Source organism: Perognathus longimembris, chromosome 24, assembly GCF_023159225.1.
Source record: "Perognathus longimembris pacificus isolate PPM17 chromosome 24, ASM2315922v1, whole genome shotgun sequence".
Lineage (NCBI taxonomy): Eukaryota > Metazoa > Chordata > Mammalia > Rodentia > Heteromyidae > Perognathus > Perognathus longimembris.
Genome location: NC_063184.1, coordinates 23679984 through 23699638, shown reverse-complemented (window position 1 = coordinate 23699638; position 19655 = coordinate 23679984). Strand labels below are relative to the sequence as shown.

General features: G+C 35.4%; 1 protein-coding gene and 1 pseudogene across 1 annotated transcript in view; both read left to right on the top strand.

Annotated features, from left to right (window-relative positions):
- Ccser1 (coiled-coil serine rich protein 1) overlaps positions 1-19655 on the top strand; it is a 671676-nt gene that overhangs the window by 277859 nt on the left and 374162 nt on the right. Inside the window, exon 9 of the mRNA XM_048333671.1 lies at positions 18637-18720. Within this exon, the coding sequence (XP_048189628.1) occupies positions 18637-18720 (84 nt within the window). The remainder of the gene's footprint in view (positions 1-18636; positions 18721-19655) is intronic.
- LOC125341741 lies at positions 19098-19189 on the top strand (annotated as a pseudogene).

Here is a 19655-nt window from a genome sequence, read left to right as displayed (position 1 = left end):
AAACCAAACTATATGTTTTGTCATACAAAATAAAAAGTTGCTTCTTCTAAGAGTATATAACACGTAAAGAAAATACCAACTTAGCAACACAGTTGTATTTACACATGATTTCTTAGCATTTTTATTTAAAGATAATCTTTCATGGGACAGAAAATATTGCAGGTAATTTTGATTTTCAAATCTATGTTATTTAGTAAAGTTTCCCATGGTGTCCTGGAAACAGGAGAGAAAACATAATGGCTGACTTCATGTCATATGATAAAAATTGTGACTAGTTTTTGATAGAGACAAGCTTAGTATGTTTATTATTTATTGATGATTATTCTTTATATGGGAAATAGGTAAAAGTTCTCACCAGATTTGTTAGGTAAAAAAATATACTTACTGTTAGGAAAAATGCAAATATTTCAATCACTGGAAAAACTAACGATCAATCAATTCCCCAATGAAATCGTTTCTATGCATGGGCTTAGGTTATTATGGTATTCAGACTTGAATACCATGAGTTGTTGTGTAGCAGATAAAAATGAATCCTCAAATCATTCTCTACTCTCAGGAACATCCTGGCAGAATTACTGACCTGTCTGTTAAGTTGATTTCCTCTTAAAGAAAACTAGAACTTTCTTATTTTGTTAACAATGATCTTGTCTATTAGGTGTCTTTTCTCCTGACGAAACTCTTTTTATGACCTAAAGGGAAATATACTTTCTTTCAAGTTTTTTGTTGTTGTTGTTTTTGTTTTTGCCAGTCCCAGGGCTTGAACTCAGGCCTGAACACTGTCCCTGGCTTCTTTTTTTAAATTTATTTTTATTTTTCTCAAGGTTAGCACTCTACCACTTGAGCCACAGCACTACTTTTGACCTTTCCTATTTATGTGGTACTGAGGAATTGAACCAGGGCTTCATGTATGCGAGGCAAGTACTCTACCACTAGGCTATATTCCCAGCCCCTCCTTCCAAGTGTTTACATTCTATTTCACCAATAACCAATGATTTGTATTGCCAACTAAGTGAAATCTAATCCAGAGAGACTACAGTAAAAAAAAAAAAATGTACGTAACGTAGATAATTTCCAATACTATTTCATCACAGGCATTGTTTGATTTTACAGTGCTCTTTTTTTTTTTTGCCTTTAACAAGAGTGGTAGAAAGAATTCTAATATTTGCAGTGTAATTGGGATTTTGGTTTATCTGAGATAAGATCTCACTATGTTTCCCAAGATGACCTCAAGCTTGCAATCCTGCAGTCCTTCATCCTGGATGTGGAGATTATTGCCAAGCAATGCAATTTTGTAATGAGCAACCTCATGATTAACTTTTTACCTCAGGATAAAAAAAATCATTAAGAGCACTAAAATGTTGTTTTCATAACTTACCAAAAGTATCCACTCCATTTCTATGAAACAAATATAAGTTCTTTGTCTAGCTTTAAACTGAAACATTTTTATATTTATATGTACTTCCCTAAGGTTGTAGTGATTTCTATTTCTGACCAGTATCCCATATGAACATCTATTTCTTTGAGATGGTAATATAAAAGAGCAGGACCTGAAGGACTACATTGTTGAGTGATTTAGTGCCATTTTATGATAATATTATGCATCACTGAAAAGTTGCATTGGGGTTTATAGGATAAACTTGACACATTTGAACCTTTTACAATAATTATGAGTCTTATACCTGCATGTCCAAGCAGTATTTGAAAGCACTCTGCCCTTTTCTTCACAGAAGTGGTTGATCTGGTGAAGTTCTTCCTTCTGGATGCTGTCATGTCCCTCTTTTTATTACCCTCCTTGATCATAAGTGCTGTTAGCCATTCTGCGTAATGAAAGGCACCTCACATCAACTCTCATCCCTGCTCTAATGTTTTCCAGGCATGCTTGCTGATGAGCCTGGCATATGAAACAATTTCCTACAGTTATAAAACTAATTAAAGTAGGCAGCCATCCACATACCACTTTCTAATGAATTATAATAAGCTCATTAATCTCACCTCCTCTTATTCCAGAAAGCCCATTGATAGGATCTGTAAGAGTAAAATTCTAAGCTTTAGAAAAGTAGACTATCACTGAGTCAAAAAAGACTTTGTGGATTGAAGCTAAAAATTACAAATTGCTGTTCAATGCTTTAAATGCAATGTGTAGCTTCTGTATATTCTGTCCTGATTATTTATCGACGAGACTCTTCTATTTCAGTTCTCTTGTAATTGATTTAACAAAGAAAAAGATGATTCATTCCAAGGTAATAACTCTTCAGTAGCTGGGAGACTAAAATGGAGTGAATCCACTCACATTCCTTCCAGAGATCATATGAGAGTGATAAATTGAATGCTTGAGATGAAATGATAAAAACACAGCTCGATTCCTCTCTACAGAGAGCTGGCATATCTTCTCCAAATAATCAAAATATGATAATAATATATTTGTCAACTTTTCCACAGCTTTTTGAGGTGTATGATCAAACAATACAAGAGCTATTATTTTGTTCAGTTACAAATAGATTGACGATGTTGGCCTGTGTTCTAGAGATAATTTTACAGTCAAACTGATAAGGTTGTTGAACGTCGTACAGTGTATAATACTGAAAGAAATTTCCAAATGCCAAGTTTAGCAAAGCTTATTTTGAATGATTGCAATGTTATAATTTGATGTTTTTCAACCATAGAAGATTTTGTTTAGAAACTCATTTGTACCATGACACAAATATGAACGTCTCGTTCTAACAGTGAATTACAAATGTGGAGATTCAAAAAAAGAATACAGACTGTGTGCCCATGGCTCACAAATGTAATCTTTGTTATTCAGGAGGCTGAGATCTGAGGATTGCAATTTGAAGCCAGCCCAGACAGAAAAGTCCCCATGGAACTCTTATCTCCAATTAACTTCTCAAAAATCAGAAGTGGAGCTGTTGCTCAAAGTGGTCAAGTGCTACCCTTGTACAAAAGAGCTCAGGGACAGGGCCCAGGCCCTGAGTTCAAGCCCCACAACCAACAACAACCACAGAAAGAAAATAATAATAGTGATAATGATAACAATACAGAATGATGGTAATGAATTAACTACAAAACAGACATGTCTGAATTCAATTTGCCCTGACCACAACCTTCTTAAATCATAACTGCTATGATTGCCTCTGAATAACCATGTTAGGATTTCCCTGCTTAGTTTTTCCAACTATTATACATAAAAACAAAGCATTAGAGTGGAATGTGGTGCTTTATGACCAGACTTCCTTAATATTAACTTAAGATAACCCATTACATTACAACTTGAGTGTGTCACTTCTGTCTACTGTTTAAACCCTTTCCCTTTGAGTCAGAGCTTCAGTATCTGCCATTTTCAGCTTCAGATGCTTCCCTTGGTCATGCTTCTGTTCCTAGGTCCTGAATACATCCCACTCTGAAATTCTAAATCTTTCTTCTGTGTTAGAACACGTTGTAGTCATGCAAAGGATTACATATAAACACAGTAGGTGACTCACCTGTCAAGGTGAGTCAAACTCAGTGCTATGACAATTTATAGGACCCAGCATTATTACATGTCTCTTCATTAATTAGCTGTATGGCCTTGGGAAAGTAATTTACACAGAGTCTATCTACTTCATTGTCATTCATTTGTAAAATGAAGGCTTCAGCTCCATTAGTGTCTTCCCAAAGCAGAAAATTACTACTGATAGTAGATTTGGTATTTTTAAATAATTTGAATGCAAATTAAAATATTACACAAAATGAAACAATTTGCCTTCGTAACTTTAGTTCAATTCTGAAATCAAAGGGGTAATTTTTCTACTATAAACCAATATTACTTATCCAACACAGGCTAATGTTATTTTTCTGTCAGTGTTTAAAGATCATCTTTTAATTACTAAGAAAACACTAGTGACAAGTTGTGGAACAGAAGAATCTGGACTATAACTTCTTATTAAAAGAAGCACATTTCTGGAAAGATGTCTGAAACATGGTAGCAATTTAAACAAAAGCCTTAGGAAAAATTGTCAGACCTCCAATTAACCTTATTTTGTTTTGTTTTGTTTTGTTTTTGCCAGTCCTGGGGTGTGGACTCAGGGCCTGAGCACTGTCCCTGGCTTCTTTCTGCTCAAGGCTAGCACTCTACCACTTGAGTCAAAGCACCACTTCCAGCTTTTTTTATATATATATATATATATATATATATATATATATATATATATATATATATGTGGTGCTGAGGAATTGAACCCAGGGCTTCATGTATATGAGGTGAGCACTTTACCACCAGGCCATATTCCCAGCCCCCTTAACCTTATTTTGAATATTAATCTTTGAAAAATATACTTTGCTCCAATTAGTAGATCCAACTCATAGTAACAAGTAAAATATAGTATGTGTTAATTGAATAAATATTGGCTATAACTATAGACATTATTGTTAAAGAAAAACATAAGCCATTATCATAGTATCTAGCATTCATGTAATGCTTAGTTATTAAAAAGTATTGAAGTACTGTGAGACCAGGCACTCCTAAGTTCCTGACATATGTTAACACATTAGTGTTTAGCATACAGGTAAACAGTTAGAACAACCACATAAAATAAGCACTATTATGTCACCCAAATTACCAAGGGGGGCTTAATAACAAAGCTATTAAAGAATTTAAAAGGAATAAGATATCTAGAAGATGATCAATTTTTAATTCTGTAAGGGTCCATATCATTTCCATTCTGTACTACAATCTATCTGACCATTTCTAGTTAATTTGTGGTTAAATTAGTCTTCTTAGTTCCCAACTGTAAAATTGAGTTCCATCAATATTCTCTATCTGTCAATATAGGCATGCAGAAAGTATTTGGAATCTATGTATGAATTAATCTATGAATTAATTCAGATAAAATAATGTGCTATAATATATTTAAATATGCCTCTAAGCATTGCTTGTTCAACTCAAAGATACACATTCAGCATTTCCTATTCCCTGCCCTCACTTAGTTTAACTCTGACCATCTATAACCACTCATTAAGAAACATGAATAATTTGAACACTATGTTTTGGTATCAGCACATATACATTTAAATGAATGGGCATTAATTATCGGCATTCACATAATTCAACCATTTAACTTTGGAAAGGATCTTTTAAGTCCTTAGAGTTTCAGTTTTCACGTCTGTATATGTAAATGTTAATAGCTAACAGCTGCCTAGCAGATTTGTTGTATTAACTAAATTAAAATATTATTAAAGTTCCTAAGATTATTTTGTATATTATATACTATATATTTGCATATTATATTATACTGCAATAGCCACAGATGTAGCTAAGAAAGCTAATATTATTAATGGGTAGCTCTATAAAATTTGGTCTAATATTTACATATTTTAAAACTTTGCATTGTCAGTGCTTAATCAAAAAATATACTTCCTTAACTCAGGAAAATTCTAAGTCTTAAATAAGACAATGTATAGAATGTCTGATATGCGGCATCTCACTAAAAAGTCCTCATCTCATTAAAAATTCTTTTTTGTTTTTGTTTTTTTTTTGGCCAGTCCTGGGGCTTGGATTCAGGGCCTGAGCACTGTCCCTGGCTTCCTTTTGCTCAAGGCTAGCACTCTGCCACTTGAGCCACAGCGCCCCTTCTGGCCGTTTTCTGTATATGTGGTGCTGGGGAATCGAACCCAGGGCCTCATGTATATGAGGCAAGCTCTCTTGCCACTAGGCCATATCCCCAGCCCCATTAAAAATTCTTTTATATACTTAGTTTAATATTTGGGAGTTTGAAAGAAGACAATTAATTGTCTCATGTCTGAATATATATAATAAACTATTTTATTATATACTTACCTCAAAAAATATAATCACTATTTTTATATTACCATGTAATTCAAATTATATTATCTTGAACACCATTCTTCTTAGTTAGTACTGCAAAAGCTCAGAGTTTAAATCTGAATTTTATAGACCAAGAGCATTTTAAAAACTGTGACAGGGAGGACATTTATATTTTATTGCTGTCTTCTCAAATCCCTTAATGGAACCCCCCCCCCCAATTTACACATTTGAAAATGGCACTGAAGAAGATTAATTTGAAAGGAAGATGTGCATAAGTGCATAGAGAGGTGTGTCTCTTGTTGGATGGACACATGTAAGGTTGGCTGTGAAAGTATCGATGAGGCAAAACTCATGATAACCGAGTTGATCATTAAATGGCAATGCATGATTGGAAATGCCTTCTTAGAGAAGATTAAACACAGCCAGTATAGAAACTTATTAACAACCAAATCTGTCATTTCCAAACCTACTCTGTAGAGATTATATATGTGTGTATACATTCATTAGATGTTATATATGTATATATACATATGAGACATATAGTAGATAAGGAAGATTATTTAAGCTAGAGGGAAGTACACTTTCTTTCCTTAAAGAGGTTGGTGGACATGTTAAAACTATTTTTCTTAACTAATTTTAAATTGATTGACTATCCCAAAGTCCATTGTGTGCAAGACAGGGTTCCCAGTCTGCAAAACAATTGGGAAGTAATGGAACCATCCCGAGATGGGGTATAGTGGGAAATTGGGGGCTCATTGAGAGTGGTTTTTACATTGGTAAGTGCATCATAAACATTACTACTCTCTCTCACACATTCCTGTCTTTCATGAATAAATTAAAACAGAAAATAGAAACAGAAAGAATAAATCACTTGCTCAAAGCAAACACAAACAACAAAACAGTTTAAACACCCAATATTAAAAAAACCACAAAACTTTTTACTTTCTGGCTATGGGGCTATGGGGTTTGCATTACCATACGCTCCTGCTATGATGTACAGTGATTCCACAGGTCTAAAAGCAAGAAGGAAATGATGAGGGATTAGAACCTCTGAATCCATGAGCCAGAATCAATTTTCTCTTTTGAATCTGCATTTAAATTTCTAAGACTATGAAGGTTCAAACCAATGTTAATCCTTTGACAAAGAGTGACAAAAACAGATTCTATCTGGGTCCTTCCTGATGTGATTGTGTTATTGAATTAGCTGAGTTTATAATTACTTTTATTTGGCTCTGTTTTTCAGTGAGATAGTATCTCTTCAGTTTAAGCCACTTTAATTATGTATCTTTTGACTTACAGTCAAGGTTTTCCTTATTGATCCAGGTAAACGTAGAACTTGACTTTCCCAGTATCTCCATGGTGTAGTTAGGCATTAACATCTGTTAAAGGAGGAAGTGTAATTGGCCTGCTTCTAAGCAAGGACAAATCCTGTCTCTAGCAAAGATGGACTAGAAACCTAGGAAAGTGTATGCAAGCAGTGGTCTTCTTTTAACCTTCCAATTGCAATTACCTTTATGAATATTTCAGCTTTGTTTTTCCTCATACGAGAATAATTCAAATAAAAGGTTTAGATGATACAAGTTCACATGTTAAAGGACATTTATTTGTAGGCCATTTGCCCTGGGGAATTCTGAATATCCTTGTCAAACAGAGAGAAACTGTAAAATATTATCCGCCATGCCTTCCTCAAATGTGAAGTGTGAGGTAATGCAAAAAAAAAAAATATGTTGTCCTCTTCAGTTGACTATGTCTGAAAGAAAGGACAATGACCAACTCCATAATAGTGGACAGCTCCAAATGAGTGTAACCACTTACATGGACCTCTTATAATACTCATATACTACAGAGGTCCTGTAAGGAAGATAGATGGTGAAGAAGGACATTGCTTTAGGAATACTATCTTTTTTTGCATCTTATACTTTGTTAACACAGCTGTAAAGGTAATCTACATTAACAGAAGTATCAATACCTTTATGTGTCTGCTATCTTTAAGGCCCAGAACCTGTGGAATACAGACTAGAAATGGCCTATAAAACTTTTATGCTCTTCAGGACCAGATACTCTGCCAAGGAATTCACCAGGTGTGAATATAAGTTCTTTCATAATTCAGGTGTAACATAAACACTGGTTACTGACCCTTCTCTCAATCATTGACCTACAAAACATTAGTGATAAAATCTCATCAGAGGTTTTCCTGTAAAATAACATTTGATTAATTGAGTGAGCTATCTTTTCCTTTACTAGAAGCTTCATTTGAGAGAAAAGAGATTTTTCTGAAAACAAAAAGAAATATATATGTATATATGAGTTACATTGTTTTCATTATAAAGCTAAATAGATGAGGTATTTTAAATACTCTTCTGTGTTCTTTTAAATCATAACTTTATAACTATAATGCAATGTTGGCTTTACCTATTAGGGAAAACGAAGCTTTCTTCAATCTTCTCTTTTCTGTTCTAATTACAAATGAGATCTTATTTTTTTGTTGTTTTTTTTAATATTGGGTGTTTAAACCGTTTTGTTGTTCGTGTTTGTTTTGAGCAAGTGATTTATTCTTTCTGTTTCTATTTTCTGTTGTAATTTATTCATGAAAGACAGGAATGTGAGAGAGTAGTAATGTTTATGATGCACTTACCAAAAAGCAAAATCCTATTGTATGTTGAAATCCAAAACAATATGCTAATTGCAAAATAGGGCAATAATAAAGGGAAGAGCATTTCTAGGATAATGTATTCTAAATAATTTTAATACTATGAAAAGAAGTAAAATTATTGTCTGCTCAATAGTGAATTGAGTGAATTCAGCCATGGATTGTTCAGAATTATTTATTTATTTATTCTTGGTGCCAGTCCTGGGGCTCTCAGGACCCAGGTACTGTCCCTGAGCTTTTCTGCTCAAGATTAGGTCCCTACCACTTGAGCTACAGTTCCACTTTCAGCTTTTCCTGGTAGTTAATTGGAGATAAGTGTCTGATGGCCTTCCCTCCCCAGACCTGCTTCAAATGGCAATTCTCAGATCTCTGCCTCCTGGGTAGCTAGGATTAAAACCTTGAGCCACCTGTGTCCCACATCGGAATTTAAAAAAAAAAAATCAGTCTTTATTATGCTGGATACTTCCTGCTCTGTCCTTATTGAATTGTTAATTAGAATGCCACCAGGAAGCAGCTACTGGCATCATCCTTGGAATATTTTTGCGGGCAAATACTTTCCCTTACGGAATTTCTGAATTAATGTAAGAAAATCAAATCTATTTTAAACTCAAATTTTAGCCTAATTTTCAGCAGGCATTACCAAGGGCACAGAGGAGAGATGATTCAGGCACTTTCCCATGTACTCGTTCATCATTGAACTTCCTATCTGTCAGTGTCACTGAGGTAGATGATTTGGGACGTACAAACATCAAGTACAACTCCCATCCTCAAAGAGTTTGAAGTTAACTGAGAAATAAGACATCTGCACATGTCTAGTAAAGCTTTGTTAGTGACTGAAAAGAAAGGCAAAGGAAACACTTATGAGATGTTTGAAACATACTAACTACATGTAAAGGTACAAATGATGGTAATAGCTATAGTAATAGAAAGATAAGAATGGGTTAAAAGTGTGTCATCTGTGAGTGAAATGTGAGGAAAAGTTAAGAAGGAATGGATTTCTGGTTTGAGCTGTTACAAGTCATCACCCTTGTCCTTACAAGAGGGAAAAAAAGCTGAACTGAAAATCAACCATTTGTCTTGGGGCGGGGGGCGGAGAATGAAGCAACTGAGTTGAGTACCACCCCACTCTAGATGGCAGCAGAGTTCAGAGAATCATTACTGGGGACAAATTTTCCTAGAACAGAAGCCACTGAAACTTTATTTTGGTGATTTGGTTTGGGACATTCAAATGCTCATTTTAACCAGGATGGGTATAGAGTACCTTAAGAGAATCTCCAGGAAACCATATTCTTAGGGAACGTCAAACACTTTTATGAGTTACTCCTCTCAACATTCCAACAGCTTCTCACAGAGAAGAGAAATCTCCTCTATCTTTGACATGGAAAAGGACACGCAACCACTTGAAATATACTCAATTCCATAAGAAGGCTTGCTTCACAGCAGGAAAGACTCATTTACATAGCCTTACATCCCTTACAAGAAAGGATACTTAATCCGATCTTGCTGTGCCATTAATGGAGGAAGCAAAACCAACTGTGAGGATACACTAAAAAAGAGTACTGGTATTAGGTAGTGGATATCCATGCCTCATGTCTTAATTATAGCTGCTCAGGAGGCTGAGATCAGAGAATCATGGTTTGAAGCCAGTCCTGCATACAAATCTACAAATCACACACAGACACACACAGACACACACAGACACACACAGATACACACAGACACACACACACAAACATTAAACTAAAACGTCACACTATTGATTAATCAGACTTGTTGGAAAGGTTATAGGAGAAATGATATTAGCTACATCTAGAAGTAAAGAGGCCATAATATGTTGGAGATTTACTTTTGGAAGTTTAAATCTGACAGATATGGAAGATAATATTATAGTACTTCAAAAAGCAGTTAGATTTTTGACCCAAGATTTCAGCAGATGGAAGGCACTGATAATGATCATTATTTAACTATTAATTGACAGAGAGTTAATAATAAATTGATAAGGTAAGGATTGAAGAGGAGTTGGTCAAAGGATTCAGATGGAGACTTAGGATATACTCATGGCTAAACAACAGAAAAGGGGAAATATTGTGCCACTCAGAGAATTCCATAAAGCAAAGTTATTTGATGGGGATTTTGTGATGCCCAAATGCCTATCTCAAGCTGAACTCTGAAAAACACCTTCTACAATTACTTTTATGAGAGTACTTTCCATTTGCTGACTCACCTTGGACCGAGCCTTCAGTGAGAGAATAATTGAACAATTTTTAATTATTTATGGTAAGCTAAATTGCAAAAGAAGATGTACATCCTGTGAATGTGGTTCCTTTTCTAAAAATCTCATATTAAACGAAAGAGAGTCAGGAATAGAAGTTGCAATCAAGGTTTCCTTGTCTCTATAGTTGTGATGGTTTTCTCATGAAAGGCAGAAACAGAAAATGCTACTTTAAAGACTGAAATAACTCGTCGAGAAAACTTAACTGAACGTTAGTGGATTCTAGAGTTCTTTGTCATATACTTCTGTTGCAAGTATTTGTGGGCAAGTGTTTTATATCAGTTCTTCTCCATACTTGATCAAGCAACTAACTCTGAATAATTCTTGCAATATCTATTTTTCATCTCAGATAAAGAAAAATTCTTTCCTCCTGAGAAAAAGAAATCATGAAACATTTTAGTTACGATCAGCAAACCTTGTGCCAGGGCAGATGTTAATGTATGTAGTCTAGTAATATACCCAGCTGTTGAAAATAAAATCAGTGGTGGTCCATTTTCAAGAGAAGGAAATGGGCTTTGAGTAAAAAATTATTTACATAATAATTTAACAGTTTACTGACATGACAATCATAAAATCCATGCACTTGGAAATCCCTAGATAAACATAGTAGGCAAATAGAGTATCAGAGGAGTGCCAACTATTAGAAGGAAGGATGGACAGTAACAAAATGAGAAAGTAAGCGAAAACTGTGTATATGTCAGAAAGCATATACCCATAAGAGCCATCCATCCACAACAGAACACATGACAGTAGAGACCAAATTGTCTTCCAAAATCCAATCAACCCCAAAAGATGCACAGAGTGACTATAGAAGGTAATGAAACATGGGGGACGTCCATCCAGGATGACTGTACATCCAATAATATTCAACGAATGTGGAACAACAAAAAAGACCTGTACTTGAGTGAAAACATTGCTTGTTGGAATTTCTTGGGGGCATACCTGCCCATAATACACCTGATTTGTGGCGACCTTCATAGAAGTTTCATTTCTGCTTCACTTTGTGTCTTTGAGCCTATTTTTTAAAGCTTGGACAGATGATATTTTTCTCGAGCAACCGATATTCCTGATGTAAGTGTGTTTCCCAAATGTGAAGTTGCAATGATGCAAATAATGAATTCCAATGTATATAGTCAGTGGTGCTCATATACTGCAAAGGAGGAGAAGGACTGTGAATCTTTGAAATGTCTCCCAGGTGCTTTAGGTAATTTTTGCACCAACAAGACCACCACTCCCATTGCAAAGTGTGCATCCAGTTTATTATGTATCCACTTCAGAACCGACTTCCATCACAGTTTTATGTTCCTTTTTATTTTGTTATAACGCTATGACTTGATTGGCTCCCTATTTATGATGTGAGATGTTGCACAGCTGGACCAAATTAAAGTGACTCTAGAAAATTTGTATTTAAATTCATAGTCCAAGACAGCAGAAAAATCTATTACTTTCAAGATAACATAATACTATTAAAATGCAAATTTCCCAATGTGGCAGATTCAGAATAAAGAGTTAAAATTATAAATTTTGTGTCAATGCAAAAAATACTGGTCAATTATTGACAGAAATAAGGTACCATTCATCTTTATAGCATGCTACTTTCTAAATAAGTCTCAGCCTGAGGCCAGTTAATAGTGTGTGTTAAATTTGTACATTTGCATAAGTCGCCATCTATTTTCTTTACAATCTTAACATGTTAGTACATTTACAATCAGCCTTGTGAGTGATGCATATTTTCTCCAGCTTAATTAACAAAATACTGAATGCTTTCCAACTAGTAAAGAGCTTTTAGAATCAAAAGGATTGAACAGCGTCATTCTTTCCTTGCAACTGCATATAATTTATGCCATTTTAACTTCTAGAACTAGGTGGGTATTTTTGAAAAGTTGTTTCTGAGCTTTATGATTTTTTTTTTTACAGACTTATAAAAACACGGTCTGGGGTCTTCCTCCTAGGCTTTTATTCCTTCCTCATCTCTGATAAGAAGATTCTTCCTTGTCAGATGACAAAAGGGGTTTTCTTCAGTAGAAGGAGAAGGGGAGGTGTGCATAGAAATGCAATGGTCCTTAAGCAACTTCAGTAGGCATTTAGAAGAGCGACTAAATTGAGAAATTGGGAAACTAATGTCAGATGACACAAGGGGTTTTCTATGGTAGAAGGAAAGGGGGAGGTGTGCATAGAAATGCAATGGTTCTTAAGCAACTTCAGTAGGCATTTAGAAGAGCTACTAATTTGAGAAATTGGGAAACTAACAGAGGAGGAAGACTTAACAGTAGCAATTGCTGAATGAATTACCTGAATGAATATAGCATAGAACTATATGTTCTAATAATAATGCCTATGATACACTAATAAATTTTTGGTTGCTGTAAAATTATTTAGCCTTGGAACATTTTCTTTGAAACACAATATTACATGAGAATATACAATTCTACCATGAATTCAGTGCATTGCATTGTTGCTAAATATCTTTGAAGTGAATATTGAATAGGGTAAACATTAATATTATAAGGATATTACTAAAATTTGAAATTAAGTACTTCACAGATAAACACGTGTATCATAAAATATTCACATAATTTCCCATGTTTTCCTATTTGTTGTAAGTCTATATTTCTGTTAGAATTTCATTAGCCAAAAGTTCGTTTTCCATTTTTGCCACATTGACTTTTATTTTCTTCCATCCCAAGAGATACTATTTCTCTCATCATAAATTGATTGCATATGAAAGGAAATTTGAACAACTGCATGCTTCTTATTAACTTTACCATATACCTATGAGAGGTCAAAGTGACTTTGGCTTTGGAACAATTGACTTGTTCAGATCTTTTAAACAGGGCCATGTTTGAAGAAAGTGTTCATGCTTCTACCATGTTGTGGTTGCTGTACTAGGGTTTGTATGAATTCATAGTCTAGCACACCAAGTCATGTAATTCATATAAATAGCAGGGTGACTTTGACCTGCAGGTGAAAATTCTGTAACAGAAGCACACTTAAGGAGATAGAAATATTGGAAACAACAACATGGATACATTTTTAAATAAAAGGTTCTTCATTACTTCATTTTCCATTCATTTTTGACACTATGTTCTTGATTCTCAAATCTCTGTTTTGTAATTATATTTTTCATTAACCTGAGATCAGACTCATGTCACCAATGTATCTGATGCTAGCATAGACTGCCAACCAATTATAGATTATTGCTCATCACTGATTTATTAAAATCACATAGAACCTCAATGATAAAACAGACTCAAATGTCAGTCTTCCCTGCCCAGAAGTGGAACAATGGTAATGTATAAGACACTTGCTAGATTTGTAGTTTATCCTCTGTTTCAGATGATAATGGAAATATATGTTTTAATGACCAGATACTCTCAGTACTCTTTTTAATTCATAGAATACATTACTAATTCTCATTTTGTAATGAAAGTTAATTCTATAGTTGAGCAAAGTTTCCCAAGTAATTGTTCAAAGTGTATCTACTTAAGAAGCTTAAAAAGTTATTCCTCATAAATTCATTTATATGCTTCCTTGAAAGGCTTCCCCCGTACAATGATGTTGATAATGAGCATTTGAAGATGATAGTATTTGAAGATATTGAAGATAGCATGCTGCTGCTTTCCATTAGAGCCTCTGAAAAAAAGAAGAAAGCATGACCTTTACTTCTTTCCATATTACATTATACAGGTTTATGTTTTGTAGCTGTAATTCATAACTTCAGCTAATATTCATGGCCTTTTTGCAGTTTAGTGTGCTGACTTCTCAAGCTGCTTGAAACCACTGCTTACATTCAGTTAAATCATCTGCAATTCCTGTACATCACAGCATTGAGCTCCTTGCTTTCCTCTGCTCCACTTCTCCAAACTTATGTCAGAAGCCTTCAAACATTTTTCTAAGGCATTACTCTTTTTGTATTCTACATCAGAGTCACACTTCATCATTCTATAAAATCTTTCTTATTTATTTAAAGATCTGCTAGGAAAGTCTCTCCTCTCTGATTTACATTTTACTCTTTTATTAACAGATAAAATAAGAGGGCAGCACTCTCCTCCCACCCTTATTTTTCTTTCATTTAAAACAGAGAAATCATAAATTACCACACAGAGCCCAGTGTCATTCATGGAATATATCCTTGTGGCTGAACACTGAATAATTTTACAAGAGTGGGCTCACTTCAAGAAACAGTTCCTGCCAACAGAATATACTATGAGATTCATGAGTCCTTCAGTGGAAAGACAACACCCAGGCGTAGCCCATTATGAAAGGCAGATCTGTATTTTATACCTTGAGGGAAGAAGGCTGTCCTACAGACTGCCCAGGGAAAGTGTGGAACCAAACAGAACCTAGAGACGGCAGCCTCTGTCTCTTTCTGAGGCACTCTACAGCCACTGCAGACAAGGAGGCCACCTGCTTTCTTTCAGCTTGGCATCCCTTGAGTAGGTAACAGGTTTCTGGTGCTGCTTGTTTATCTAGCAGAGATTTCATCAAGAATAGAACATGGTCTTATTCTCCCTGCCCTAGCTCAGGCATTATTCGTCCACTTTTACTTTCATATTTTCTTCTCCTACAATACATATCTTTGGAGCCCTTATCTCTATCTCAGTATTCAATTCCTGGAGAACTAGCATGTTTTATTTTATGAAAAGATCTGGGAATATGGCCTAGAGGCAAGAGTGCTTGCCTCGTATACATGAAGCCCTGGGTTCGATTCCTCAGTACCACATATATAGAAAACGGCCAGAAGTGGTGCTGTGGCTCAAGTGGTAGCGTGCTAGCCTTGAGCAAAAGAAGCCAGAGACAGTGAGTGCTCAGGCCCTGAGTTCAAGGCCCAGGACTGGCCAAAAAAAAAAAAAAAAAAAAAAAAGAATTGAACTATTTTATGAAAAGAATGAACTTAAGTGAAGTATTTACAAGGCTTCATGGCTGTGAGCACTAGTAAAATAGAGGGTTTGTCCGAGTTTTAGTCTGGTGGTGTCATCAATCTCCATGGACATTTTCAGAGCTGAAAGAAATTAAGTAATTAGTAAAGAGCCACAAAGCAAGTAGTTTACAGGATCAAGTATCTGACATAGATCTCACTGGTACTAGGAAGCATGATTATTTTCTTACCTCCTGCTAAGAAAGCAGATTTTCTCTGTGCAAAATAGATCAAGGTGCACACCTTTTTTTTTTTTTTTTAAAAATAGTAATACGTAGCAGCTATACACATTCATTTTTTAAAGAAAAATAATGGTTACAAACTTTCCATGAAAAACCTATTATGTAGGAAGGAAACAGAACTTAATTACAAAAGACAAAATTCACACAAAGATGACTAGAACTCTCCTATTTAAACTGGTCATCAGAAAAGGCAAACAGATAGTAACAAGGTAGAAATATGCATTGTCTGTTTCTGTGGAGAAGATGCAAAATTACTAACACCAAGGGAAGTAGAATAAATATTTGATTTTCTCCAACTAATCATAAGTTTTCATCCTTATCAGCCCAGATAGAGTAAGCTGAAAAGAAAATGAGTGCTCCCTCCTATAATGTTTATAATGTTGATTTGGCAATTTGAGGGAAGGAAATATGAATTTCAGCATCTTATTTGTGGCAACTAACTATGCTTTGTGTTAATTAAGCACCATCTATATACTCAAGTAGAGAGAAAAAATAAAGATAATCCAATGAGGCTGAGTAACAAGCAAAGAGCACTTGAACTTTTGTATGTCCCCTTGAATTTCTTTTGTTATTGTAAAGGTGATATACAGAGGAGTTACTGTTACATTAAGTCTGGTAATGAATACATTTCTTTTTGAACAGTGACACCTCTTCCCTTGTTTTCTCCCAGTGTTTCTTCTCCCAAGACCCTGACCTGTTATTTATGTAGTTCATTTTCAACAGTGTCTAGTGACTTTAACTGCTGCATTTGTTCACCCTTTGTCCCACCATTTTCGTGCTCCCTCTTCCTCTCCCCATAACAGTTAAACTGACAAATAAGATGAAATGTACAGGAATCAGGGGGAGGGGGAGGGGGGTTAAAATGAGGGAGGAGTTAGCAAGTTGAACAAGAAATGTACTCACTGCTTTACATATGAATCTGTAACCCCTCTCTACCACACTTTGACAATAAAGAAAAAAGTTTAATAAAGAAAGAATAGTTTACCTCCAAATGTAAAAACAGATAAACAATCAAAAGAAACAAAAAAACAACAGTGAGATAGGAGACAAAGTAAAGCAAACTAACAAAAACCTCTTGTTTCCATTTCTTGGAGGTCATTTCAATAAACATCATTTTGTATGATCATATATGCACTTTGCTTTCACTGTGTCAATGTCTAGCATCTGTGTAATTGATCATGTCCAGTGTATTTTTTGATTTTTATTTTTGGCCAGTCCTGGGGCTTGGACTCAGGGCCTGAGCACTGTCCCTGGCTTCTTTTAGCTCAAAGCTAGCACTCTGCCACTTGAGCCACAGTGCCACTTCTGGCCATTTTCTGTATATGTGGAGCTGGGGAATCAAACCCAGGGCCTCATGTATAGGAGGCAAGCACTGTTGCCACTAGGCCATATCCCCAGCCCCCCAGTGTATTTTTTGGTCTTGAATTTTTGTGTGCCACTTTTGTATACCATGTCACCTAATTCACAAAAGAATGTCTAATTCATTCAATAACGGATAGTGATTCTAGGAATTTTCCTTAGAATATGTGATACTGTGGGAGACAAGAAGTTATGATGAGAGAAGGTGGTAAAATCTAGCCATTTGCATGTGCATAAGAACAATACTGCATTTTAGCATTGCTTCTAGAAAGGAAAGATTGATTGGAAATAAACTCTGAAGCTGAAAAAATAAACAAGTAACAGAAGATGAAGGGCATACTACACTATGCCAAAGAGTTTTGACTTTTCATGAAAAAATGAATTGGTTAGCTGTTGTATTAGGAAAGAATGAGATTAATTCTGCTTTAAAAAGAAATCATTCCACTGATATGGGAAGTGATAGAATTAGGCAAAACAAATTTAGAAACTACTGTAGAATATTGGGTAGGAAGCGATGAATTCCCCCATAATTTAATACAGAATAGAGCACATCAGTTCTAAGAAACACTAAGGAAGTAGAGGACAAAGACTTGATGTCAGATTTGTTTCAGAGTGAATAGGAGCTGAGAATATCGGCTAATTCCTGGTGATAAAAGAATCATTTTGAAAATGAGTGGAAGTCAAGCCTCAGGGCAGAGGGGAGGATTCCAGAAATCTGTGGGAAAGTGTTGGGTAAATGAGCAGGGAGTATTGGTTTGTGAGATGGAGCTTAGAATGCAGGATTCTGGATGAAGTCCATGTATCTGACTCACCGGCATGGAGGGATGGAGGTGGGCAGACTGTGTATGTAGAAACCATGAGTCACTGTACCTTACAGAGTAAAATCATTAAAGGCCAAGGGTTGTGTTGAAAGGACCAAATATTACCAGCATTACCAATATTACATCATTGGTGATGGGACTGCAGCATAGCCATTTGTTTGAGAACTCATAGCTACATATAGCTGGCAGATAACTGCTAAAATCTCTCTCCTAGAATACAATTACTGTTATCCCATTGCTTATATATGCACAAAAATAAGAGGAAAGAATTGAAAGTAACTTGTTTGGTTTTTGTCTGAAGAAATGTAAGAAAAAAATAAATTATGTAAAATACAACATAGGTACATGAATATATAGACATAAACATATAATCAAGTGCAACATCGTAACATTTTTGGACACCTTTGTTTTCTATTGAAACTTAGAAATACTATGGTAACTACCACATCATAGAAGGAATCTGAGACTCCTTAGTCAGTTGCAATTATTTCCCTTGGTGGGAAGCTGGCTTTGTTTGTCAAGAACAAAGTGAAAGAGTGCAGTCTATTATGCTGTCTCTTTGATGTTTTTATAGGATATCATGAAAGATGAATGCTCCGTGCTCAAGTTACAGCTGAAAGAGAGGGATGAACTCATTTCCCAACTTCAAGAAGAGCTGGTAAGTGAGAATATTTGGCTCACATTGTATGCTTTGTTTACAGGTTATTTACTATGATCTTTTACCTGTTAACACCGATATTAATTATATATGAGTACTGTAAGTGATTCAATCTGATTATTAATTTTATAACATAAAAGTAATAAAATTGTTATCTCTGACAAGTTGAAGGACAGAGAGACTTTTATATGTGTGGAAATTTATATAATTATGGAAATAGATTACTGAGCCAGGGTTAAATGTTTCAGTTATAGTTATTAAAATGCCTGATGGTTAAACATACATTAAACTTGTTAAGTGCAAGATTTTCTCAGTAATCTTGCAAAAACTCATATTTTACTTTTTATTTTCACAAAGTTACAAAAAATGTATCTTTAGTGCTCATTTTGGGAACACATTTACTAAAATTGGAATGATACAGCAAAGATTAGCATGACTCCTGCAAATTTGTGAAGCTTACCATATTTTAAAAAATGTGGGCTGGGGATATAGCCTAGTGGCAAGAGTGCCTGCCTCGGATACACGAGGCCCTAGGTTCGATTCCCCAGCACCACATATACAGAAAACGGCCAGAAGCGGCGCTGTGGCTCAAGTGGCGGAGTGCTAGCCTTGAGCGGAAGAAGCCAGGGACAGTGCTCAGGCCCTGAGTCCAAGGCCCAGGACTGGCCAAAAAAAAAAAAAAAAAATGTATCTTTGTTTTAATACATTATATGAGCTGGGCACCAGTGGCTCACACTTGTAATCCTAGCTGCTCAAGAGGCTGAGATCTGTGGATCTTGGTTCAAAGCCAGCCCAGGAAGGAAAGTCCATGTGACTCTTATCTCCAATTAATCACAGAAAAGGCCAAAAGTGGTGCTATGGCTCAAGAGGTAGAGCAGTAAACAAGCAAAAAGGAGCACACAGACAGTACCCAGGCCCAGAATTCAAGCCAAAAC